Source organism: Artemia franciscana, chromosome 1 (genome assembly GCF_032884065.1).
Source record: "Artemia franciscana chromosome 1, ASM3288406v1, whole genome shotgun sequence".
NCBI classification, from domain to species: domain Eukaryota; kingdom Metazoa; phylum Arthropoda; class Branchiopoda; order Anostraca; family Artemiidae; genus Artemia; species Artemia franciscana.
In genome coordinates, this window is record NC_088863.1 from 14,392,338 (window position 1) to 14,420,162 (window position 27,825).

Below are 27,825 nucleotides of genomic sequence, written 5' to 3' on the forward strand. Positions count from 1 at the left end.
CCTTGATTGTTTGTTATTTATTTATATTTTTGTGTGTATATGGCCCTTGGGCTTTTGAAATACACTTATCTATCTATCTATCTAATCAATCAATCATAAACTCCAAAGCATCGTTTCTACCAGCGTTGTATATTATTGTCACCATCGTGCGATTATGCCAAAATGAAACAGAACAAAGATAAACATCATAAGGCAAATCGATAAATTTAACGATTTAGATTAGGGAGCAGTTTGTATTTTATTCCGATGTGTAGGGCCAATGAAAATTTAAGGCGCTTCATGGTCAATTTTATGGAGTTTAAAATTTAAGAAATGAAATGTTCAGCATCGGGACAAGAGAGAAGGAGAGAATGATTCCCAAATTTCTATTATAAATATTTTGAATACTTCGTAATAACTAGTAACTCTATGAAGTTACTTAATTCGTGGATTCTGCCCATAGAAGAAATTAAACGTATCAAAAGCTGCTGAAATCGGAAGCAAATTTTTTAAATGCCCTTAGGTTCGCTAGTTATGTTCCTTAAGTGACTTTATCATGTTATCCTTTTGATTTTTAAAAGAAGATAGGAAGAATATATCTTTTTTAATCAATCAGTTATGGGTTTTCGTGTATAGTGATACGAAAGTTATATAGAATTATACATATAGGCCTATACAAAGGCGGATTTAGAGCAAAATCTTGGGGGAAGGAACAATGTGACAAGGGCACCAATAATAGACGAAATGGACAAGATTTATTAAAAAAAGTAAAAAAAGGGGAAACAAAGTGAGGGTACCAGAAAATGTTGGGGGATCTAGGTCTCTCCGTCCCCTGGATACACTCTTGCATACATACATACTGGGTTGCAGCTGAACCTTTGCTGTTTTTGGCGAGTTTTTTTTTAACATTTTCCGTTTGCTGTCATTTTTGTAAATTTTGGCCTATGTAGGCTTAGAATTGAAATGCGTCATGCTATTAATGCAACATACTATGTCCCATAAATTGCATAACTAACTCTGATAGTTTAAATTTTGAATTTTAATATTTTTTTAGTCGTAATTTTTATTCAAGAAGGTTGAATAAAAAGATATATCAGTAATCTTTAAAAAAATTAAATGAAAGTAAGGAACGATATTAAGACTTAAAACGAACAGAGATTACTCCATATATGAAAGGGGCTTTTCCTCCTCAGCGCCCCGCTCTTTACGCTGAAGTTTAACTCTTTCTCTTAACTCATCTTTTTAAACCAGTAAAAAACATATACGGAGTAATACGGACTCATATACGGAGTAATTTCTGTTCGTTTTAAATTTTAATGTTGCTCCTTACTTTCATTTAAAAAAAACTTGTTTTTTTTATTTAATTTCTAAACGTTTTTGACTTAATACATGTTTTGATCTTGGCTCTCCGCGCATAAATAATTAAAACGAAATTTGCATGTTAATTTTTTTCTTTTTTTGGCTAAATGGCTTTCTCATAGTTTTAGTCGGAAGATCTAGAGAAAAACGGAGCGATGGAGGAAGCCTAGTTGCCCTCCAATTTTTTGATTACTTAAAAAGGCAAATAGAACTTTTAATTTTTAACCAACTTTTTCATCAGTAAAAAACATACGCAACTTACGAATTAACTTTCGTAACGAACTTCTATATTCGTATATTTTTATTGCGTATTTGAGGGGGTTCACCCCTCGTCGATACCTCGCTCTTTACACTAAAGCTTAGATTTTATCCCAATTCGTTAAGAATGACACCTGCATCAAAAAGGCCGTAGAATAAATAGTTGAAATTACTAAAAATACTTTAGCGTAAAGAGCGAGGTATTACGAGCAGGTAAGCCCTTGATATGCGTAATAATTTCTGCTCGTTTTAAGTTTTAATGCTGCTCCTCACTTTCAGTAGAAAAAAACTTTTCATATTTATTTTTTCATTGTTTTTTTTTTAAATAATGTTAGCATATCCTGAGCCCTCTTCATTGAAAGTCTCTTCCCCTATGAGAAGTCAGGGGAGAAGTCTCTTCCCCTGAGCCCCCTCAACTCTCCCTCCCAAACAAAGAATATTCCCCTGAAAACACCTGTTCGCCCCTCAACGCCTTGCTCTTTATGCTAAAGTTTTTAATTGTTTTAAAAATTACAATTGTGGCAAAGAGTCAAAATTCAGCCTAAAGAGCGAGGGATTGCGGAGGGGATAACCCATTTCATATACGGAGTAATTTCTGATAGTTTTAATGTCGCTCCTTACTTTCAATTAAAAAAAGTGTTTTCATTTAATTTCTGAATCTTTTTGAATTAATGCATACTTGATTTTGGCTCTCCGCACATAAATTATTAAAAGGAAATTTGCATACTAATTCTTTTTTTTTTTTTTGATAAATGGCTTTCTCTTAATTTTGATCAGCCGATTTTGAGAAGTAAGGGGTGAGGATGGAGGCGCAGTAACTCTCGAATTTTTCGGTTACTTAAAAAGGCAACTAGAACTTTGTATTTTTAACAGACGTTTTTATTAGCAAAAAATATACGTATCTTAAGAATTAACTTACGTAACAAACATTTATATTCTTATATTTTTACCATGTATATGAGGGGGTTTGTCCCTCGTTAAGACCTCGCTCTTTATGCTAAACCTTAAGTTTTGTCCCAATTCTTTAAGAATGACTCCTGAATCAGAAAGGCCGTAGAATAAATAGTTGAAATTACTAAAAATACTTAAGCATAAAGAGCGAGGTATTTATCTCCTCCTAAATACCTCGCTCTTTATGCGAGAGTATTTTTTGAACCCCTCATATGCTTAATAATCTCTCTTTGTTGTAGGTTTTAATGCACGCCTTATCTTCAATTGAAAAAAAAAAAAACTTTTTCATGTTTATTTTTTCATTGTTTTTTTTAGCAATGCTAGAAAATCCTGCACCCTTTTCATTGAATTTCTCTTCCTCTATGACATATTCCTCCAAGCAAAAGGTCCTCCCACATAGCCCCCTCCCCTCGACCCAACCCCCCAAACCGAAAGAATCCCCCTGAAGACGTCTGCTCACTACCCAAAAACCATTACTGTATGTAAACACTGGTCTAAGTTTGTAACTTGAAGACCCTCCCCCTTGGACTGTTGGGGAGTAAGTCATCCCCAAAGACATAGGTATCATGGTTTTCGACAATGTGGAACAAAATGGCTATCTCAAAATTTTGATCCGTTGACTTTGGGAAAAAATGAGCGTGGGAGGGGGCCTAGGTGCCCTCCAATTTTTTGGTCACTTAAAAAGGGCACTGCGTTTCGTTTTCATTAGAATGAGCCCTCTTGCGAAATTCTAGGAGCACTTGGTCGATACGATGACCCCTCGGAAAAAGAAAAAAAAACAACAAATAAACACGCACCCGCCATTCTATGATTTTTAAAGGGTGTTTCCCCTTATTTTCCAAAATAAGGTGAATTTTTTTTATATATTTAACATTAGCATGAAATTCCGATTCTTTCGATGTATCTTTTAGCATCAAAATTCCGATTTTTAGAGTTTCGTTTACTATTGAGCCGGGTCGCTCCTCACTACAGTTCGTTACCAGGAACTGTTTGACACAGGTCAAAGTTTGTGACTTGCAGCCCCTCCCACGTGGACTGTGGGGGAGTAAGTCGTCCCCAAAGACATAGTTATTAGGTTCTTTGTCTATGGTAAATAGAATGGCTAACTCAGAATTTTGATTCGGTGACTATGGGGAAAAAATGAGCGTGGGAGGGGGCCTAGGTGCCCTCCAATTTTTTGGTTACTAAAAAAGAGGACTAGAACTTTTAATTTACGTTAAAATGAGCCCTCTTGCGAAATTCTAGGACCACTGGGTCAATACGATCGCCCCTGAAAAAAAAAAAAAAAAAAAAAAAAAAAAAAAAAAAAAAAAAAAAAAAAAAAAAAAAAAAAAACACACACACATCCGTGATCTGTCTTCTGGCAAAAAATGCGAAATCCCACATTTTTGTAGATAGCAGCTTGAAACTTCTCTAGAGGATTCTCTGATACGCTGAATCTGCTGGTGTAATTTTCGTTAAGATTCAATGACTTTTAGGGGGTGTTTTCCCAATTTTCTAAAATGAGACAAATTTTCTCAGGCTAGTAACTTTTGATGGGCAAGACCAATCTTGATGAAACCTATATATTTAAAATCACCATTAAAATGTGATTTTTTATGTAACTATTGGTATTAAAATTCCATTTTATACAGTTTTGGTTACTATTGAGCCGGTTCGCTGTACTACAGTTCGTTACCACGAACGGTTTGATAACTTTTATTTGTGGCAAAATTCATCACTTTTTCTGGGTAATTATTATCGATTTTTATAGAACATTGGTATGAACACTCTTTTAACACATGAAAGTAATGAAATATTAATGGGGAGATGTACAAATATTAAAATAATTTCTGGTTTAGTCTTTTTGCTGGTACTCTTGTAGTCATATAGATTTACAGTCGTTTGGATGGGAGTCTTTTTGATGTACAGGTCTTTAAATAATTTGGTGGCTAGTCATTTGCTGGTAATTCAATTTCACACCACAATTTCTTTAATAACGCTATTTAATTTTGTCTGTTGTTGTCCAATTTTAAGAAGAAGTCTGGCAATTTGTTGAAGATTCAGTTCCCTACCGAGGACCATACATAGCAGGCACGACATGAATTCGTCACGAGGGAAGGAAATTTGGATGAAGGGGCCGCAGGATTTTCTAGCATTATTTATAAAAACAATGAGAAAAAAAAGTTTTTCAGCTAGAAGTAAGGAGCAGCAGTCAAACCTAAAAGGAACAGAAATTATTACGTATATTAGGGGGTTCGTCTCCTTCATGATACCTCGCTCTTTAGGTTAAAGTATTTTTAGTAATTTCAACAATTTATTCTACGGCCTTTGTGATTCAGAGGATATTCTTAAAGAATTGGGACACAATTCAAGCTTTAGTATAAAGAGCAAGGTATTGACGAGGGGGCGATCCCCCTGATATACGAATTAATTATATGTAAGCTAATTGCGTAAGCTAATTCGTACGTTATGTATATTTATTACCAATAAAAATGACCGTAGAAAAAATAAAAATCTCTAGTTGCCTTTTTAAGAAACAAATATTTAAGGGCAATTAAGCCTCCTCCCCACCTCTTTTTTTCAATATCGTCAGATCAAAACTAGGAGAAAGCCATTTAGCCCCCAAAAAAATTAAGATACAAATTTAGCTTTAATTATTTATATGCGTTGAGCCAAAATCAAAACAGACATAAATTCAAAAACGTTCAGAAATTAAATAAAAAAAATTAAGTTTTTTTTAACTGCAAGTAAGAATCGACATTAAAACTTAAAATGAACAAAAATTATTCCGTATTATGAAAAGGGTTATCCGCTCCTCAACAACTCGCTCTTTACGCTAAAGTTTTTTATTGTTTTAAAAAGTAGAACTGTGATTAAGAGTCAAACTTTAGCGTAAAGAGCGAGGCGTTGAGGATAGAACAACCCCTTTCATATAAGGAGTAATTTCTGTTCGTTTTAAGTTTAATGTAGCTCCTTACTTGCAGGTGATAAAACTTGTTTTTTTTTATTTAATTAGAAAAATAGGTGCTGATTGGTATGTTCACTTCAATCATAAGTAATTTATGTGAATTATTCAATATTTACCGGATAATATAGACCTGAAGAATCAAAACTTGATAGAGCATAAATTGCTCTGCTCTTGATCCCCTTTAAATGAATATCAGTAGTTATCTTTTTTGCAATTACTTCTGAGTGATGTCACTAGACGAAGCGGTAACATTACTTTAAGAATATTAATGCCGCATTGATCCATACAACATTGAATAATAAACAGGATGAGATAAGAAACAAGAAGCCTTCTATGGTCTTTAAAAAATGGATATGAACATTACAATCTTTCGGCTGAAAGATTCAAGGGGTGTATTGCGGATGAAGCCGTAAGGAAATGTAAGTAAGAAAAGATCCGACTCAATAGTAGCCGAAACCCTAAAAAAAAACGAATTTTAGTCCCAAAATATACATCAAAAGAATCAGATTTTTATTCTGACTTCAAATATATAAGTTTTATCAAGTTTAGTCTTACCATCAAAAGTTACGAGCCTGAAACTATTCGCCTTATTTTCAAAAAGGGGGAAACACCCCTTAAAAGTCATAGAATGTTAATGGTAATCACACCGTCAGATTCAGAGATCCCTACTGTAGAGGTTTTAAGCTGCTATCTGTAAAAATGTGGAAGTTTGTATTTTGTTTTTGCCAGAAGAAAGATCACGGATGCGTGTTTATTTTTTATTTTTTCGTCCTGGGGGTAATCACATTGACTCATTGGTCCTAGAATATCGCAAGAAGGCTCATTTGAACAAAAATTAAAGTTCTAGTGTCCTTTTTAAGTGACCATGAAAATTGGAAGGCAACTAGGCCCCCTCCCACACTCTTTTTCCCAAAATCCCCCAATCAGAATCTTGAAATAGCCATTTTGGTCAGGATAATTGAAAAATCTAATAAATATGTCTTTGAGGATGAACTAATACTCCATAGCTCCCGAGGGAAGGGCTGCAAGTTTTGAACTTTGCCCATTGCTTACGTATAGTATTGGCTATTGTGAAGTATGCAGATGTTTTCAAGGGGGATTTTTGCAGATGCGGAGGGTCAGGGGGAGAGGTTTACGTGGGAGAATCTTTCAATGGTGGAATTTTCTAATGAGGGAAGGAAATTTTTGATGAAGGGGGCGCCGGGTTTTCCAGCGCTATTATCAGATATTAAATGAAAAAAGACAAGTTTTTTCACCTGAAAGTACGGAGAGATATTAAAACTGAAAACGAACATAAAGCATTACTTGTACAAGGGGTTCCCCCTCGTCAATGCCTCACTCTTTATGCTAAAGTTTTTCTTATTACTTTCAAAAGAACTATTTATTCTATTTAAACCCTTTGTAATTCAGGGGTCATTCTTAAGGAATCGGAACAAATTTGAACTTTAGCGTAAAGATCAAGGTATTGACGAGATGGCGAACCCTTCATATAAGTAATACTTTCTCTTCATTTAAGTTTTAGTGTCGCTCCTTACTTTCAGTTGAAGAAACTAGTGTTTTTATACCTTCCTCTCTTGAAATTGTCTACATATTAGACGATTAGAAACATTAAGCCTTTCTTTTCTTCGAAACCAAAGCCATTCTAAATAAGTAATTCATCATCGCTGCAATGGGAAGAAGAATAACAAATGAATGTCCTTTTTAAACTTAGAATTGTTAGCGCTTTTCGTAGTATTCACGAAAACGTGTCAAATGAAGGATCCTCAGTTCCGTTACTCCTCAATTAAGACTCCTCAATTGAAACTGCTATACTAATTAAGTTGAGACCCAAATTGCACACTTACCATTTTGAAAGCTTGTGTGTTGTGTTTTCTGTCCACTTATCAATGCTTTATTTGTTTTTTTATCCTTCGTGTGTCCCCAAATAGTGGCTGGTTCATATACCATTTTTTCATTCCTGGATGTGCATCTTAAACCAATCCTAGCCACAACACTCTTGGAGCCTGTTGGCTTTGATGGTCCTGATGTGCCTGCAAAATCTGCAAAAAATTTTGAAGTTAACTATAATTTAGCAAATCTCCTAAAATTGGACGCATCTTCTATGATTTTACATGCACCTATATATGGCTGAACAGACCATTGGAAAAATGAAATGACTTTGTAGGAAATATAGGAAATACGATGGTGAAGCATACTGATGTTAAGGGCCCTCATTTAGAAAATTTTTCAGTAACTTCTATATTTTAAACATAATGTACAGTCCAAATAAGGTTATACCTTGAAAAAATTGCAGAAAAAATGATTTTATATGGATCAATAAGAAAATTATATATATTTACTAACATATCCAAAATCAGCATCGCTACCCAAAGGCAAAATGGGTTGAATATGCCCTCAAAGTTGGGAAAAAGGGAAAAAGACGAAAAAGTTTATTTAGTGATAACACATAGAATACATGGGGTTATTGAATATATATGGGGTTAGTTCAGTCGTAAAAAACGCAAATGAAGGTAAAATGGGTCATTACCTGTTTTAAAATAATATTTTCTTCAAATTTTCTTCTCAAACAATTTTCTTCTCAAACAAATATTTTCTTCTCAAACAATCCAGAAGATAAAATCTTATGCTATCTACATAAACCAAATAGATATGTGGAGGAAGGACTGACCCTAGCACACCTCAAGAAACCCGATACAGCGAAGAAGAAACATCCTCAATCATTACTTTAATAGACCTTCCTCAAAAATGGCTTTCAAACCACTTTAAACTTACTCTTTTAATGACTAAATCTTCTAATCTTTACAATAAAATTCTAGAAGTTATCGTATCAATTGAGTGGTTGATGCGCTTGCTTGGGAATTCTGTGTCCAAGGGGCACGGGTTCAATCCCAGTTGTGACCAGCTATTTAGTTTGGGACTGGGGTTAGTGGTGTGACTCTGTAAGTTCAGCCAGAGTTGACCCAGCTTTAAATGGGTACCTGAAAAATCTGGGGAAGGTAAGCAGGAAGGGTGTGTGAAAGCAGAGGATGGTTGGCCCCCAGCGAAAAAAAGGAGGCTGCTAGGATTGCTTACAACATCAACAAGATGAATGGCAGAATGACTTGTTGAATGACCTTTTCAAGAGCCAAACTGGTTTTCACTTAATGTTTAGTGATTTGTTCACATAAACATCGATGAATCAGTTTCTCAAGTATTTTTGAAAATAACGGCAGTATTGGGATTGGTCTTCAGTTTCCAGAATCTGACCTGACATCTTCCTTATAAAGGGGAATTACTTTAGGTTGCTTAAGAGCTTTTGGAAATGTCCCTGTCTCCAGAGACAAGTTGATGGTATAGAGTATGGTTTGTAATATATACATAATTACAGCCTTAAAAGCTCTCATATTCGCACCATCAATCCCAGCCTAAATCAATTTTATACTTTTTCACTGTTTTTACTATTTCATTAGTTGAGCATTTTTCAAACTGGAACTCCAAGTTGTCACCATGAAGTCAACAGATGCTTCATTAAGAAAAATTTCCCTGTCAGGCTTTAGACTTTCCTGAACTGAAGAGCCAATATGATAAAATAATTGGCTTAAATGATTCGCTACACCAATTTTATCACTCATATATTCATATACTCATATATTCACCCGAAATATTCATTCAAATTAAAACTCCACTGTCTTATGAAAAGAATTCTTTTTTGTTCATCTTGTTGATGATGTTTTTATGGAGAGGAAGTGTGGTCTTCGTCGCTATTGACGTCCTGCTTATGGGGTGATTTCTTTTATTTTATTAATTTAGGCAAAAAACACGTACTATTATTAACCAACAAAAATTCTTGAAATTCTGCAGAATTGAAAAGCTTATTCCCAAATCTTTAAGATAAAGATTAACAAGTCACAAAAAAACTTTGGAGTTAGCTGTCAGAAAGATAAGATTAGCAATAAAAACGTGTTTTCAATTATTCTTCTTTCTTTTCAATAAATTGCCTTGTTTCACCTCACTTTACTCATTAGTCCTGGTTGAACTTTGCTGAAGTAAGGACTGTTTTTTGTGCTGTTTTAAGTTTTTTTTCTTTTATATATTTTTGTTTCGCTGAGGACGACCCTTGGACATAAGGCCAAAATATTCATTTAAATTAGAATTCCTCTATCTTAAGAAAAATTCCTATGGTTCTTCTTGTTTTAGACTGAATCAAATTCAGTCTAAATTAAATTCTAGTTCTTCTTGTTTAACTGAATTTAATTCAGTAATTTCCGTAGTCTTAATCTCTAGCTTTTCTTTATCACTTTCAGTAATTTAATTCAGTAGTTTCAGTAATTTTAATCTCTAGCTTTTCTTTATCACTTTCAGTAATTTAATTCAGTAATTTCAGTAATTTTAATCTCTAAATTTTCTTTATCAATTTCAGCAATTTAATTCACTAATTTCAGTAATTTTAATTTCGAGCTTTTCTTTATCACTTTCAATAATTTAATTCAGTAATTTCAGTAAAAATTTCAGTAGTTTTAATCTCTAGCTTTTCTTTCTCACTTTCAGTAATTTAATACAGTAATTTCAGTAATTTTAATATCTAAACTTTCCTTTATCACTTTCAGTATTTTAATTCAGTAATTTGAATAATTTTAGTCTCTAGTTCTTCTTTATCACTTTCAGTAATTTCAATAATTTTAATCTTTGGCTATTTTTTATCACTTTCCGTAATTTAATTTAGTAATTTCAGTAATTTTAGTCTCTAGCTTTGCTTTATCACTTTGAAGAATTTAATTCAGTAATTTCAGCAATTTTAATCTCGAGCTTTTCTTTATCACCCTCAGCAATTTAATTCAGTAATTTCAATAATTTTAATCTCTAGATTTTGTTTATGACTTTCAGTAATTTATTTAAATAATTTCAGTAGTTTTAATCCCAAGCTTTTCTTTATGACTTGAAGGATTTTAATTCAGTAATTTCAGTAAGTTTGATCTATAGCTTATCTTTATCACTTTCAGTAATTTAACTGAGTAATTTCAATAATTTTAATCTCAAGCTTTTCTTTATCACTTTCAGTAATTTAATTCAGTAATTTTGGTAATTTTAATGTCTAGCTTTTCTTTATCACTTCGAGTAATTTAATTCAGTAGTTTCAATAGTTTTAATCTCTTGCTTTTCTTTATCACTTTCTGTAATTAAATGCAGTGATTTCAGTAATTTTAATCTCTATCTTTCCTTTATCACTTTCAGTATTTTAATTCAGTAATTTTAACAATTTCAATCTTTAGCTCTTCTTTATTACTTTCAGTAACTTAATTCAGTAAATTTCAATAATTTTAATCCAAGTAATTTATTTCAGTAATATCAGTAATTTTAATCTCGAGCTTTTCTTTATCACTTTCAGTAATTTAATTCAGTAATTTCAGTAATTTTAATATCTAACTTTCCTTTATCACTTTCAATATTTTAATTCAGTAATTTCAATAATTTTAGTCTCTAGCTCTTCTTTATCACTTTCAGTAATTTAATTCAGTAATTCCTATAATTTTAATCTTTAGCTATTTTTTTTATCACTTTCCGTAATTTAATTTAGTAATTTCAGTAATTTTAGTCTTTAGTTTTTCTTTATCACTTTAAGTAATTTAATTCAGTAATTTCAGCAATTTTAATCTCGAGCTTTTCTTTATCACTTTCAGAAATTTAATTCAGTAATTTCAATAATTTTAATCTCTAGCTTTTCTTTATGACTTTCAGTAATTTATTTAAGAAATTTCAGTAGTTTTAATCCCAAGCTTTTCTTTATGACTTTCAGGATTTTAATTCAGTAATTTCAGTAAGTTTGATCTATAGCTTTTCTTTATCACTTCCAGTAATTTAATTGAGTAATTTCAATAATTTTAATCTCAAGCTTCTCTTCATCACTTTCAGTAATTTAACTCAGTAATTTCGGTAATTTTCATGTCTAGATTTTCTTTATCATTTCCAGTAATTTAATTCAGTAGTTTCAATAGTTTTAATCTCAAGCTTTTCTTTTTAGTTTTAATCTCAATAATTTAAGCTCGAGCTTTTCTTTATCACTTTCAATAGTTTAATTCAGTAATTTCAGTAAAAATTACAGTAGTTTTAATCTCTAGCTTTCTTTATCACTTTCAGTAATATAATTCAGTAATTTCAATAATTTTAATCTCTAGATTTACTTTATCTCTTTCAGTAATTTAATTCAGTAATTTCGGTAATTTTAATCTGTAGCTTTTCTTTATCACTTCCAGTAATTTAATTCAGTAGTTCAATAGTTTTAATTTCTAGCTTTTCTTTGTTACTTTCAGTAATTTAATTCAGTAATTTCAGTAGTTTTAATCTCTAGCTTTTCTTTATCACTTTCTGTAATTTAATTCAGTAATTTCAGTAATTTAATCTCTAGCTCTTCTTTATCACTTTCAGTAACTTAATTCAGTAATTTCAATAATTTTAATCTTTAGCTATTCTTTATCACTTTCAGTAATTTAATTCAGTAATTTCAGTAATTTTAATCTCTAGTTTTTCTTTATCACTTTGAGTAATTTAATTCACTAATTTCAGTAATTTTAATTTCTAGCTTTTCTTTATCACTTTCGGTAATATAATTCAGTAATTTCAGTAATTTTCATCTTTAGCTTTTCTTTATCACTTTCAGTAATTTATTTCAGTAATTTCAATGATTTTGATCTCTAGCTTTTCATTATCACTTTCAGTAATTTAAATTCAGTAATTTCAGTAATTCTAATCTCTAGCTTTTTATTTCACTTTCAGTAATTTATTTCAGTAATTTCAGTAATTTTAATCTCTAGCTTATCTTTATCACTTTCAGTAATTTAATTCAGTAATTCCCGTAATTTTCATCTCTAGTTTTTCTTTATCACTTTCAGTAACTACCATTTCTCTATTTTTTTCATATATTTCATCTAGGCAAGATTGTGCATCTTTTAAAATTTATTTAAGCCAAAAATATGGCAAGAAACCCCATAAATGTTCCGAATATTTGATCAATTTTCTATTTGACTTGATAAGAGCAAATCTGAAAGCCGCTGGTATGTGCTGGCCTAAATTTTACCCAGATTTTATGGCACTTGGTGTCTGCCAAGCGATCGCAGATTCTGTCGGTTGGTCTGTCAGTCCTTCTGTCGGTCTGTCTGTCCCGATTTTGCTACTTTAAGCACTTCCAGGTAAGCTAGAACGATGAAATTTGGCGGGCGTATCAATATCCAGACCAGATTAAACTAAAATTGTCTTTTCTCCAATTCGATCATCTGGAGGGGGAGGGGGGTATTGGAGGGACGGTTGAAAAAATTAGGCATTTTTATCTTACGAATGGGTGATCAGATCTAGGTGAAATTTAATGTTTGGAAGGATATTGTATCTCAGAGCTCTTTCTTTAAATCCTGACCAGATCCAGTGACATTGGGGGGAGTTAGGGGGACCTAAAATTTCCTTAGAGTAGAGGGATCGAGATTGAACTTGGTGGAAAAAATAAGCAGAAGTCCTAGATACATGACTGACATACCCGGAATGGATCCACTCTATTTGGGGAGTTGGGAGTGGTTAATTCTGAAAAATTAGAAAAAATTACGTATTTTTAATTTACGAAGGAGAGATCAGATCTTAATGAAATTTCATATTTAGAAGGACCTCTTAACTGATATCTCTTATTTCAAATCCCGACGAAATTCAGCGTCACTGAGGGGGAACTTGGGGGACGGAATCAGAAATCAGAAATCTTAGAAAAAAATTAAAGCGGAGAGATCAGGATGAAACTTGGTGGAAATATGAAAACAAGTCCAAGATACGTGACTGACATAAACTGACTGGATTTGCTCTTTCTGGTGCAGTTGGGGGTTGGGGGGGGGGGGAGTAATTCTGAAACATTAAAAAATGAGGTATTTGTAACTTACGAACGGGTGATCAGATCTTAATAAAATTTAATATTTAGAAGGACCTTGTGCTTTAGAGCTCTTATTTAAATTCCGGCCAGATCCGGTGAAAATAGGGAGAGTTGGAGGGGGAGACGGGAATTCTTGGAAAACGTAAAAATTGGGGTATCTTTATCTTACGAATTGGTTAGTGGATCTTAATAAAACTTAATATATAGAAGGATCTTATGTCTCAGATGCTCCATTTTCGACTCGAATCGGATCCGGAGACATATGGGTTGGAGGGGGAAACAGAAAGCTTGGAAAACGGTTAGAGTGGAGAAATCAGGATAAAAATTGATGGGAAGAAGAAGCATAAGTTCTAGATACGTGATTAACATAACTGGAACGGATCAGTTCCCTTTGGAGGAGCCTGGGAGTGTTAATTTGGAAAAATTAGAAAAATTGAAGTGTTTCTAACTTAAGAACGGGTGACTGAATCTTAGTGAAATTTTATATTTAGGAGGAACTCATATCTCAGAGCTTTTATTTCAAATCCGACCAGATCTGATGACATTGGCGGGATTTTGAGGGGGAAGCCGGAAATCTTGAAAAATACTTAAGAGTGGAGGAATCGGGATGAAATTTGTTTGGTAGAATAAGTAAATTGCGTCGATAAGTGATTGACGTAAGCGTACTGGATTCACTCTCCTAGGAGGAGTAAAGGGGTGGGTTTCAATGCTTTGGCGTGATTGGTGCTTCTGGACGTGCTAGGATGATGAACATTGGCAGGCGTATCTGGGAGCTGCACAAATTGACTTGATAAAGTCGTTTTCCACGATTCGACCATCTGAGGGGCTGAAGGGAAAGGAAAACTTTGAGAAAATGAAGTGTTTATAACTTACGAGTGGGTGATCGGATCTAAATAAATTTTGATATTTAGAAGGACCTCGTGACTCAGAGCTCTTACTTTAAATCCTGACCGGCATTAAGCCTTTGATTTTCCTTTTAAATCAATCTATTGATTCTTCTAAGAAGTTTGCTAGAGCTCATACCAAATGAGCAGTTGACTTTTGACTCTTCCGGCCTTGTCAGAAGTCCCATATGAGCTCTTAGCTCTTGTTTCAATAATAGATTCGAAATCTGGAGAAATTTTACATTCCATAGGAATCCTATACGAACAAGAGATAAGAGCTCATATGACACTTGTGACGAGGTAAGAAGAGCTAAGAGCCAAGAGCTCATATAGTATGAGCTCTAACAAAATTCAAAGAATCAATAGATTGATTTAAAAGGAAAATCAGAGGCATAGTCCAGATTTAAAATAAGAGTTCCGAGTCACGATATCCTTCTAAATATAAAAACTCATTAAGATCCGATCAACCACCCGTAAGTTATAAATACCTCATTTTTTCTAATTTTTCCTCTCCCTTTAGCCCCCCAGATGATCGAATCTAGGAAAACGACTTTATCGAGTCAATTGATGCAGCTCCCATACGCGCCTACCAATTTTCATCATCCGAGCACGTCCAGACGCACCAAACTCGCCAAACCACTGAACCCCTCCCTTCGACTCCTCCAAAGATAGCGAATCCAGTGTGGTTACGTCAATCACGTATCTAGGACATTTGCTTATTTTATCCACCAAGCTTTATCCTGATTCCTCCGCTCTAAGCGTTTTCCAAGATATCCAATTTTCCCTCCAACTCCCCCCAATTCCAATAGATCTGGTTGGAAATTGAAATAAGAGCTGAGAAATAAATTTCGTCTAAATATCAAACTTCATTAAGATCTATCCGTTCCAATTATATCAATCACTTATCTAGAACTTGTACTTATTCTTCCCATCAAGTTTCATCCCGATCTCTCCACTCTAAGTGTTTGCCAACGCCATTTCCGTTTCCCTCTTCCAACCCCCTACGTCCCCGAATCCAATTCGAGTCAAAAATGGAGCATCTGAGACATAAGATCCTTCTATATATCAAGTTTCATTAAAATCTGATCACATTTTCGTAAGATAAAAATATCCCAACTTTCACGTTTTCCAAGAATTATAGTTTCCCCCTCTAGCTCCCCCCAATGTCAAAGTATCTGATCGGAATTTAAAATAAGAGCTTCAAAGCACAAGATCCTTCTAAATATCAAATTTCATTAAGATCTGGTCACCCGTTCCTAAGTTAAAAATACCTCATTTTTTTAATTACCCCCCCCCCTAACTCCACCAAAGAGAGCAGAACCTGTCTGGTTATTTCAGTCACGTATCTTAGACTTGTTTTATTCTTCCCGTCAAGTTTCAACCTGATCTCTCCGCTTTAAGTATTTTTCCAATTTTACGTCATTTATTTCTAATTCTTCAGAATTAAAGCTCCCCCCCCCCAATAGAGCAGATCCGTTCCAATAATGTCAATCAAGTATCTAAGACTTCTGCTTATTTTCTCTACCAATTTTCATCCCGGTCCCTCCAATCTAAGCGTTCTCCACAATTCTAGGCTCCCCTAAACTCCCCCCAGAATGCCCCCAGATCCGGTCGGGATTTAAAATAAGAGCTTTGAGACTCGATATCTTTCTAAATATCAAATTTCATTGACATCCGATCACCCATTCGCAAGTTAAAATACCTCCTTTTCTTATAGTTTTTCAGAATTAGTACCCCTCCCAACTACCCCAAAGAGGGCGGATCCATTCCAGTTATGTCTATCAAGTATCTAGGACTTGTGCTTATTTTTCCCTCCACTCTTAGTGTTTTCCAAGATTTTAGGTTTCCCCCTCCCAAATCCCCCCCCAATGTCACCAGATCCGGGTCGAGACTTAAAGTAAGAGCTCTGAGACACGATATCCTTCCAAACATCAAATTTCATTAAGATCTGATCAACAATTCGTAAGTTAAAAATACTTCATTTTTTCTTTTTTTCCAAATTAACCGGCCCTCCAGTCCCCCACAGATAGTCAAATCGGGACAACAAATATTTTTAATTTAATTTGGTCCGGTCCCTGATACACCTGCCAAATTTCATCGTCCTAGCTTACATGGAAATGCCTAAAGTAGCAAAACCGGGACCGACGGAAAGACAGACAGACCGACAGAATTTGCGATTGCTATATGTCACTTGGTTAATCACCATGAAAACGATTTAATTCTAGCGTTGCTTTATCTTTTGGTAGCGTTTTTACTACCTGTAGGCCATGAGGGTAGCAATATTTCAAATGGTCCCTTAGCCCCTCCTAGCTTAGCTAGATTTGGGGCCGGATAAACACAAAAACATTTAGTATATTGATGGTTAGAAATCCTTCTACTAAGGTTTAATATTAGGAAAAAGTGTCCTATTTTATCGACTTATACGTACAAAAAGAAGGCAAAATATTTTACGTTATGAGTGGACGGGGCCGCCTATTGGACATAGTTAGTTTTTCATTCACATCATAAAAAAGAACACTTATTCCTATTGTTGGGTTTTCTATCTTCCGGATTTGAATATGTTTCATTTGAATTGACTATTTTCTCTCAAAGCTTTTAAATGAAACACAAGGGAAAGTTTAGACCCGCTTCGTTCAAAGTTACAAGCTGTTTCTTGCTAGCATTCTTTTAAAAATCTAATGCCCACTGGCTAAAACACTCCATTTAAAGTATTCATTTCTTTAGTGCAACTTTAGATCAATAATAGCTTTCTTACGCTTTAAGGCTTCAGAGATTTTGGGCTCTTTTTGGCCAATGGGAGAGTTATAATCACTGACCTTTATATCACCGAGTACACCGAGGTATGTATGTATATCAGCGAGTATGTATATATCCTGTATATCATGTATATATGGATATTTCACGAGTATGTATACCGAGGTATACATCACCGAGTGCTATACGCAAATCAAACTCTTCTATGTCTTTTATTATAAACCCAGAACTGTTTTCTAAATATTTCTCAGGGGTGTTGTTTATTTTGGAAATACATCAGTTTAAAATTTCATTGGTATCTGCAAATCTGTGAAATGTCTCCATTTTAAAAAAAAATAAAATTATAGATTGATCTTCCCTGCCTTCTCTAGAGAACATTATATGAGCAGCAAGTTGAATTCCTAAACTTTATTTTCATCTTTTTGAATTTTTCTAGCTGCTTCAAAGTTATCTTATGTTGTAGGGGGTATAATAAACCCATCCTATTACTCTGGGATGCTTCAAAATTATCTTGAGGGGTAGGGGGTGAAACAAGCTCTTCGCTTGGGGCTAGTTCAAAAATACTATGGGAAAAACCACCGATGTATTGTCTAACATTAAAGTATTTAAACATTTCATTTGCCAATATTGCTAAAATGTCTTCAATTGAGGCTAATTTAAAATCATCTTGAGGAGGAGGGGGTAAAATAAATTCTTCACTTATGGCTAGTTCGAAATTATCTTCAAAGTCTTGAATTAAACTAAATCAGAATGAAGTGTCTATGGGTGGACTAGAGCTCGTAAAGGCAAATAAACTGCCCATATCTGCGTTGCCAGTAAAATGGGTGAATAAATATACTAGTAAAATATCATTGGTTGGAGGGGCACTCATATCTGCGCAGTCAGGTGAAGGGTCGAATAAATCGTCCAGTCTCACATCCCCATGTGTAGAATCGTAGAAACTATCCAATAGAGGGTCACTAGTAGAAGGCTTCGACGTTAATCCAAATTTTTGCAACTCTTTATTAGTTAAAAAGTCAAATTCTGAGTTATTGTGTATAGGTGGGTCGCTGCTTGAAAGGGTACCTGTATCTGCACTTCCAGTTTAAGGCACATTGAAATATCCAATAAAAAATGTCAAAAAAAGTCCAATGAAATGTTCAATAAAGCGCTAGTAGTTGATGGGGTGGATAAATTATCAAAAATATTGTCGATCTCACGATAAAATGTCTCGGTAAGTTCATTCATTTTTTATCTGTAAGCTTCAGCACCACGTACTTATAACGCATAACTTATAAGCCACTAATGCACTAACTTAAGACATAAACCTAGCCAGGATATTCAACCCTTTTGGTAAACACTTTTAGATAAGATTTGCTTGATCAATATATATAAAAATAAGTTGTTTGTCTACGTGTCTGTCTACTGACGTCATGTTTGTGTGTCGACTGACGTCATGTTTGTTGACTGACGTCATTATAAGGATTGAGCTGTATGTCGTCATGAAGTTGTTTGTCGTCTGATGTCATGTTTGTCGACTGACAAAATTACAGACCGGGACACCGGGACACAAATGACGACCTGGACGCAGGGAATATAAATGACGACCGGGGCACATCATATACTAATTCAAAAACGAATGTATTCAAGCCGAAGTAGCTGAGCTGGTAAAGGGTTAGGTTCCAGGTCCGAGAGGTTCCAGGTTCGAACCTTGGATTTAGCATTAATACAAAAGAAGAAAAAAAAACTAAAAAAGGTAAAATACAAAAGAAGAAAAAAAACTAAAAAAGGTAAAAACTACAAAAAAACTAAAAATAAAATTCTAAAAAAACTAAAAAAGCTAAAAAACTAAAAAAAGGTAAAAAACTAAATACTAAAAAAGAAAAAAAACTAAAACAAAAATAAAAAAGGTAAATACTACAAAAAAAATTAAAAAGGAAAAAAAACAAAAACTAATAAAAAGAAACTAAAAAAACTATAAACTGAAAAAGAAAAATAACTAAAAACAGAAAAAAACTGAAAAATAAAGGAGAAAAAGAATACTAAAAACCGGGACACAGGGAACATAAATGACGACCGGGACACTCAAAGAGAAATTACAGACTGGGACAGTCAAAGATAGATTACAGAAAGAGGACACCGGGACACAAATGACGACCGGGACACAGCGAATTTAAATGACGACTGGGACGCTCAAAGAGAAATTACAGACTGGGACACTGGGACACAAATGACGACCGGGATACTGGGAATATAAATGACGACCGGGACACAGGGACACAACTACAAGGGGGATGCCGACGACTGGGATAAATGACGACGGGGAAACAGGTAATGTTCGATTAGCAATCACCATCAACAAAGCTCAAGGGCAATCATTAGAATAACCAGGTATAGATCTGAATACGGATTGTTTTTCCCATGGACAATTTTATTTTGTATGTTCAAGAGTCGGTAAACCTGACAATCTATTTATATGCACAGACAATGGGCCATCGAAGAATGTTGTATATTTGCAAGTTTTACGTAGTTAAAAGTATATATATATATATATATATATATATATATATATATATATATATATATATATATATATATATATATATATATATATATATATATATATATATATATATATATATATATATATATATATATATATTGTTGGCGTGCGCCCCCACCAAATAGTTGTTGGGGTGGTGCAAAGCGCCACCCCAACAGCTAATTTCTAATAATAACGCATGTGGTAGCAAAATATATTTTTATATTCTTTGTGGGGTTGTGTTTACCAGAGAGAAAATGATCTGTAAGAAATCATTGCATGGGGCTTAAAATCTGGTCAGATACCGTCTGACCTTTTAGCTTTCAGGCTTGATGGAATGCATATGTTAGCAGTAGGGGGGAGGGGTATTACTCCCAGTTATAAATTGTCTGTCTAATGGGGAGAGGTGAGGGGTCAAAAACCAGGTTATAATCGTGTCTTTCGCGAACACACATGTTTACAAAACAAAGGATTTGAGTAATTGTCTACAAAATTTCTTAACGTCCCATTAAATATGGTGAAAAAGGCCCATATTCCTTGTCGTCGATTTCCTTTTATGCTCCAAGCCAATGTGTCTATCCCCTGTTCAAGGTGTACGAGACTCTCCTATTTCCTACCAAAAATGACAGACACAGCCTTTTCCATAGGATTCGTGACAGAAGAGAAGGAGTGAAAGATTATGGATTATATTTGCGAAAGGAACACTTTTAAGAGATCCTACTCATAATTTCCTTTAATATTAATGCAAGGTGACTGGCTACTTATCTGAATTGCCATAAGCTCATTACTGACTTGCCACATCGCTTTAGTATCTCCTTTATGATCCGAAAACCTGTTTTCATAATATTTCTTCTTTCCCTGTCTTCTCATTCTATTCACCTTGTTGCTAACTATCTTAAACACCGTGAATTCTGCATCATTTTGACTATTTAGTTATCACTCATACAACAGATTCCCTTGCAGCAGATCATCGGTATGAGATAGTTTACCTTAAAGCAAGCAGTACACGACAGAACCCAAAGATTTCTCTAAAATTCTCTCAATCCACCTCGACAAGCAAGGCCTTCGTATGTATTGACTCCCCATAGCTTTCTGCTCTATAACCAGGTTAGCAAACAACCCAGCCAACTGTCATTCCGAGTGCTTTATCGTTTAACTGGCATCGTCAGAAAAAGATCAGTAAATTTCCAGGTGACAAACAGATGGATTGTCCGTTATTTGAAGGTGAATTAAATAAAAAACACAAGTGTTTTGAACTGAAAGTAAGGAACAACATTAAAACTTAAAACCAACAGAAAATACTCCGTCTATGAAAGGGGCTTTTCCCTTCTCAACGCCCCAATCTTTATACTAAAGTTTGACTCTTTCTTTCAGATCTACTTTTTAAAACAGTAAAAAAAAATATGTAAACAATGGTCAAAGTTTGTAATTTGCATCCCCTCCCACGGTGACTGTGGGGGATTAAGTCGTCCCCGAAGACATAATTATTAGGTTTTTCGAGCATGTTGAATAAAATAGCTATCTCAGAATTTTTATTTGGTGACTTTGGGAAAAAATGAGTGTGGGAGGAGACCTAGATGCCCTACATTTTTTTTTGTTCACTTAAAAAGGACACTAGAAATTTTAATTTCCGTTAGAGTGAGCTCTCTCGCAAACATTCTAATACCACTGGGTCGATACGATCACCCCTGGGGAAAACAACAAACAAAAAATACACAAATAAACACGCATCCGTGATATGTCTTGTGGCAAAAAGTACAAAATTCCACATTTTTATAGATAGGAGTTTGAAACTTCTGCTGTGGGGTTATCTGATACACTGAATCTGACGGTGTGATTTTTGATAAGCTTATATGACTTTTAAGGGGTGTTTCCCCCCTATTTTCTAAAATAAGGTAAATTTTCTCGGGCTCGTAACCTTTGGTGTGTAAGACTGAACTTGATGAAACTTATATATTTAAAATCGGCAGTAAAATTTTATTCTTTTGATGTAACTATTGGTATTTAAATTCCGTTTTTTAGAGTTTCGATTATTATTTAACCGGATCGCTCCTTATTAGAGTTCGTTACCATTAACTGTTTGATTCTCGTTGTCGACATACTGGTTATGACCTGCGGCTCCGATATAGGGAATTATTAATTTCTACAACGTGCATTTGTTCTTCCAACAAACCAAGTTTTTCTACCCTTAGGAACCACTAAATAATGGCAACCATATCAATGTGCTATATCCTAATCTTGAATTTTCCGTTTGCATTAATTTAACGTCGATGAGTCATCCATCTGAAGCTTGCAATGCCCGAGCTATGATAATAATTCCTCATAAATCGCAAGTTTCTGTTTTAACCGTCAAAATATGAGGTACTGTTTCTGACAGAATTTCTTCATTCACCATGAATTAGAATTTCTTCCAGGCCAAATCTGTGCAAGAAATGTCTTACACAGCAGATAGCTCAATTTTTGACAATCCAATAGCCCCGTGGAAATAATTTTTTCCAACAAATTTTCACGATATATAATCTATCGCCCTTTCCCCTTGTGCTTCTGAGCAAACTTGAAAAATATAGAAAAAAAATATATCAAGGTTTTACCACTCGTTAGTATTGGTGTCAGTTTTACAGATTTCAAGTCCTCTCTTTCCCTTTCCCTCTCAAGTCCCTAATCTACAGCCTCAAAAGCTTATGGAAGACATGTTTTTCTATATATTATCGCATGTTGAATTTTTAGATTTTTGTCCCCTCCTCCGAATTTTAAGGGAGAATTGGATCCATTTGTTTGGAGTGATGCCGATTTTGTATATGTTAGTAAGCATGTTTTTCTCTATCGAAGGGTACAAAAATCATTTTATTGCAATTTGGTCAAGGTCCACCGATGTTTTGTCTTATCTTTATTGTACTAATACAGTGCAATTTGAGAAAACTTACAATCAAATACATATTTGAGGATTTTTTGAACCAATAGCCCCCTCTTCCGCCAGAAATCCCCCCTCTTCTGCCAGAAACAGATTCTGCTTGTACAAACACAAAAACTCTTTTCTTAGCTTTACGTTTATCCATCCATGCTATTCATTTTTGAATTCTAGTGAATCCACATCTGGTGGATCTTTTTAAAGGTGAATCCGGTGAATCTTTTCATTAATTTTGCAAGGCCTGTATTCAGACTGTCAGGAAGTATTAGGGGCTAAATTTTTACAGATTTAAGTATTATAATCTAAAGGGCTTGGTTATTCCTTCTTAGTTTTTATGCCAGTTAAAAAAATAAAACAACTAAATACAGCTCATTGTCCAGTAGTGGTTCTAATGAAATTGTCACATATCCAAATCGTTTTTTTCATTTTCAACCATTTACGATTATTCACGAGTGCAGTTTGAATTGAAATCTATTTTGCTTATATTTTTTAAAAGTTGAATTTTTCTTTAGGTCCTTAATTTTATCCTTTTTTCTTTTGTCCACTTAGTCCTGCAAATAAAGCTTCCAATTTCTTAATAGTTTTGCTTATTTGCTTTTCTGTTTTGATAGAAAAATAGTTTTTCGATTCTGCTTTTATTGTTTAAAAGTTGAAATTTTCTTTAGATTTTTCATATTATCCTTTGTTTTTCTTTTGTCCACTTTTTTTGTTCGTCTGTAAACAGGCAGTAACAACCTTATGGGTCAAATTTGCTTGTTCATAGTTGAAATTTTGTTAAAATTTGGTAAAATTTTGGTAAAATTTGGCTTTTATTGTTTAAAAGTTGAATTTTTCCTTAGGTCTTTCATTTTACCCTTTTTTTATTTTGTCCACTTCTTTTTCGTTCGTTTGTTAGCAGGTAGTAATAATCTTCTGGGTCAAATGGGCCTGTCCATAGCGACCTCTATAAAAAGAAAAAAGTTTCTCTGTAAGTGTTAAGTCCTGCAAATACAGCTTCCAATTTCTGTATAGTTTTGCTTATTTGCTTTTCTATTTAATAAAAAAAAATGGTTTTTCTATTTGGCTTTTATTGTTTAAAAGTTGAAATTTTCTTTAGGTCTTTCATTTTACCCTTTTTTTCTTTTGTCCACTTCTTTTTCGTTCGTTTGTTAGCAGGTAGTAATAATCTTATGGGTCAAATGGGCCTGTCCATAGCGACCTCTATATAAAGAAAAAAGTTTCTCTGTAAGTGTTAAGTCCTGTAAATACAGCTTCCAATTTCTGGATAGTTTTGCTTATTTGCTTTTCTATTTAATAAAAAAATAGTTTTCTATTTGGCTTTTATTGTTTAAAAGTTGAATTTTTCTTTAGGTCTTTCATTTTACCCTTTTTTCTTTTATTCACTTCTTTTTCGTTCGTTTGTTAGCAGGTAGCAATAATGTTATGGGTCAAATGGGCCTGTCCATAGCGACCTCTATATAAAGAAAAAGGTTTCTCTGTAAGTGTTAAGTCCTGCAAATGCAGCTTCAAATTTCTGGATAGTTTTGCTTATTTGCTTTTCTATTTAATAAAAAAATAGTTTTTCTATTTAGCTTTTATTGTTTAAAAGTTGAATTTTTCTTTAGGTCTTTCATTTTACCCTTATTTTCTTTTGTCCACTTCTTTTTCGTTCGTTTGTTAGCAGGTAGTAATAATCTTATGGGTCAAATGGGCCTTTCCATAGCGACCTCTATATAAAGAAAAAAGTTTCTCTGTAAGTGTTAAGTCCTGCAAATACAGCTTCCAATTTCTGGATACTTTTGCTTATTTGTTTTTCTATTTAATAAAAAAAAAGTTTTTCTATTTGGCTTTTATTGTTTAAAAGTTAAATTTTTCTTTAGGTCTTTCATTTTACCCTTTTTTTCTTTTGTCCACTTCTTTTTCGTTCGTATGTTAGCAGGTAGTAATAATCTTATGGGTCAAATGGGCCTGTCCATAGCGACCTCTATATAAAGAAAAAAGTTTCTCTGTAAGTGTTGTCCTGCAAATACAGCTTCCAATTTCTGGATAGTTTTGCTTATTTTCTTTTCTATTAAATAAAAAAATAGTTTTTCTATTTGGCTTTTATTGTTTAAAAGTTGAATTTTTCTTTAGGTCTTTCATTTTACCCTTTTTTTTCTTTTGTCCACTACTTTTTCGTTCGTTTGTTAGCAGGTAGAAATAATCTTATGGGTCAAATGGGCCTGTCCATAGCGACCTCTACATAAAGAAAAAAGTTTCTCTGTAAGTGTTAAGTCCTGCAAATACAACTTCCAATTTCTGGATAGTTTTGCTTATTTTCTTTTCTATTAAACAAAAAAATAGTTTTTCTATTTGGCTTTTATTGTTTAAAAGTTGAATTTTTCTTTAGGTCTTTCATTTTACCCTTTTTTTTTCTTTTGTCCACTTCTTTTCCTTCGTTTGTTAGTAGGTAGAAATAATCTTATGGGTCAAATGGGCCTGTCCATAGCGACCACTATATAAAGGAAGAAGTTTCTCTGTAAGTGCTAATTCCTGCAAATACAGGTTCCAATTTCTGGATAGTTTTGCTTATTTGCTTCTCTATTTTGATTGAAAAATTGTTTTTCTATTTTACTTTTATTGTTTAAAAGTTGAATTTTTCTTTAGGTCTTTCATTTTATCCTTTTTTCTTTTGTCCACTTTTTTCGCGTTTATTGTTAGCAGGCAGTAATAATATTATGGGTCAAATTTGCTTGTTCATAGCGACTTCTAGATAAAGGCAGAAGTTTCTCTGTAAGGGGTTAAGTCCTGCAAATACAACTTTCAATTTCTGGATAGTTTTGCTTATTTGCTTTTCTGTTTTGATAGAAAAATAGTTTTACTATCCTGCTTTTATTGTTTAAAAGTTGAAATTTTCTTTAGATCATTTTATTCTTTTTTTCTTTTGTCCACTTCTTTTTCGTTCGTTTGTTAGCAGGCAGTAATAATCTTATGGGTCAAATTTGCTTGTTCATAGCGACTTCAATATAAAGTAAGGAGTTTCTCTGTAAGCATGAAGTCCTGCAAATACAACTTCCAATTTCTGGGTAGTTTTGCTTATTTCCTTTTTTATTTAATAGAAAAACAGTTTTTTTTGCTTTTATTGTTCAAAAGTTGAATTTTTCTTTAGGTCTTTCATTTTATCCTTTTTTTCTTTTGTCCCCTTCTTTTTCGTTTGTTTGTTAGCTGGCAGTAATAATATTATGGGTCAAATTTGCCTGTTCATAGCGACTTCTATATAAAGCAAGAAGTTTCCCTGTAAGTGTTAAGCTCTGCAAATATGACTTCCAATTTCTGGATAGTTTGGCTTATTTGCTTTTCTGTTTTGATAGAAAAATAGTTTTTCTATCCTGCTTTTATTGTTTAAAAGTTGAAATTTCTTAGATCTTTCATTTTATTCTTTTTTTCCTTTGGTCCACTTGTTTTTTGTTCGTTTGTTAGCAGGCAGTAATAATCTTATGGGTCAAATTTGCTTGTTCATAGCGACTTCTATATAAAGCAAGAAGTTTCTCTGTAAGCGTTAAGTCCTGCAAATACAACTTCCAATCTCTGGATAGTTTTGCTTATTTCCTTTTTTATTTAATAGAAAAATAGTTTTTTTTTAATTTTCTTTTATTGTTTAAAAGTTGAATTTTTCTTTAGGTCTTTCATTTTATCCTTTTTTTCTTTTGTCCCCTTCTTTTTCGTTTGTTTGTTAGCTGGCAGCAATAATATTATGGGTCAAATTTGCCTGTTCATAGCGACTTCTGTATAAAGCAAGAAGTTTCTCTGTAAGTGTTAAGCCCTGCAAATATGGCTTCCAATTTCTGGATGGTTTTGCTTATTTGCTTTTCTGTTTTGATAGAAATATAGTTTTTCTATCCTGCTTTTACTGTTTAAAAGTTGAAATTTTCCTTAAATCTTTCATTTATTCTTTTTTTCTTTTGTCCCCTTCTTTTTCGTTTGTTTGTTAACTGGCAGTAATCATATTATGGGTCAAATTTGCCTGTTCATAGCAACTTCTATATAAAGCAAGAAGTTTCTCTGTAAGTGTTAAGCCCTGCAAATATGACTTCCAATTTCTGGATAGTTTTGCTTATTTGCTTTTCTGTTTTGATAGAAAAATAGTTTTTCTATCCTGCTTTTATTGTTTAAAAGTTGAAATTTTCTTTAGATCTTTCATTTTATTCTTTTTTTTCTTTTGTCCGCTGCTTTTTCGTTCGTTTGTTAGCAGGAAGTAATAATCTTATGGGTCAAATTTGCTTCTTCATAGCGACTTCTATATAAAGCAAGAAGTTTCTCTGTAAGCGTTAAGTCCTACAAATACAACTTCCAATTTCTGGATAGTTTTGCTTATTTCCTTTTTTATTTAATAGAAAAATAGTTTTTTATTTTGCTTTTATTGTTTAAAAGTTGAATTTTTCTGTAGGTCTTTCACTTTATCCTTTTTTTCTTTTGTCCCTTTCTTTTTCGTTTGTTTGTTAGCAGGCAGTAATAATCTTATGGGTCAAATTTGCTTGTTCATAGCGACCTCTGTATAAAGCAAGAAGTTTCTCTGTAAGTGTCAAGCCCTGCAAATATAACTTCCAATTTCTGGATAATTTTACTTATTTGCTTTTCTATTTTGATAGAAAAATAGTTTTTTTTTATTTTGCTTTTATTGTTTAAATGTTGAATTTTTCTTTAGGTCTTTCATTTTATCCTTTTTTTTCTTTTGTCCCCTTCTTTTTCGTGTGTTTGTTAGCAGGCAGTAATAATCTTATGGGTCAAATTTGCTTGTTCTTAGCGACTTCTATATAAAGTAAGAAGTTTCTCTGTAAGCGTTAAGTCCTTCAAATACAACTTCCAATTTCTGGATAGTTTTGCTTATTTGGTTTTTTATTTAATACAAAATAGTTTTTTTTTTATTTTGCTTTTATTGTTTAAAAGTTGAATTTTTCTTAGGTCTTTCATTTTATCCTTTTTTTTCTTTTGTCCCCTTCTTTTTTGGTTGTTTGTTAGCTGGCAGTAATAATATTATGGGTCAAATTTGCCTGTTCATAGCGACTTCTAGATAAAGGAAGAAGTTTCTCTGTAAGTGTCAAGCCCTGCAAATATGACTTCCATATAGTTTTTATCGAGTGATTTTGAGAAATAAAGGAGCGGGGGAGGAGGCCTTGTTGCCCTTCGATTTTTTGGTTACTTGAAAAGGCAACTAGAACTTTTAATTTTATACGAATGTTTTTATTAGCAAAAAATAAACGTAGCTTATAAATTAGCTTACGTAACTAACTCCTGTGTTCTCTTATTTATATTACGTATATGAGGGGGTTCACCCCCTCGTCAGTACCTCACTCTTTACACTAAAGCTCAAATTTTGTCCCAATTTCTCAAGAATGACCCCTGAATCACAAAAGCCGTATAATA

The 27,825-nt window shown here is 33.4% G+C and overlaps 1 protein-coding gene across 2 annotated transcripts in view; it reads right to left on the reverse strand.

Moving 5' to 3' along the window:
* Nucleotides 1-27,825, reverse strand: part of LOC136026126 (protein cycle-like) — a 175,948-nt gene that overhangs the window by 58,772 nt on the left and 89,351 nt on the right. For both annotated transcript variants that reach the window (XM_065702429.1, XM_065702419.1), the window contains one exon: nt 7,342-7,536. In XM_065702429.1, the coding sequence (XP_065558501.1) occupies nt 7,342-7,536 (195 nt within the window). The remainder of the gene's footprint in view (nt 1-7,341; nt 7,537-27,825) is intronic.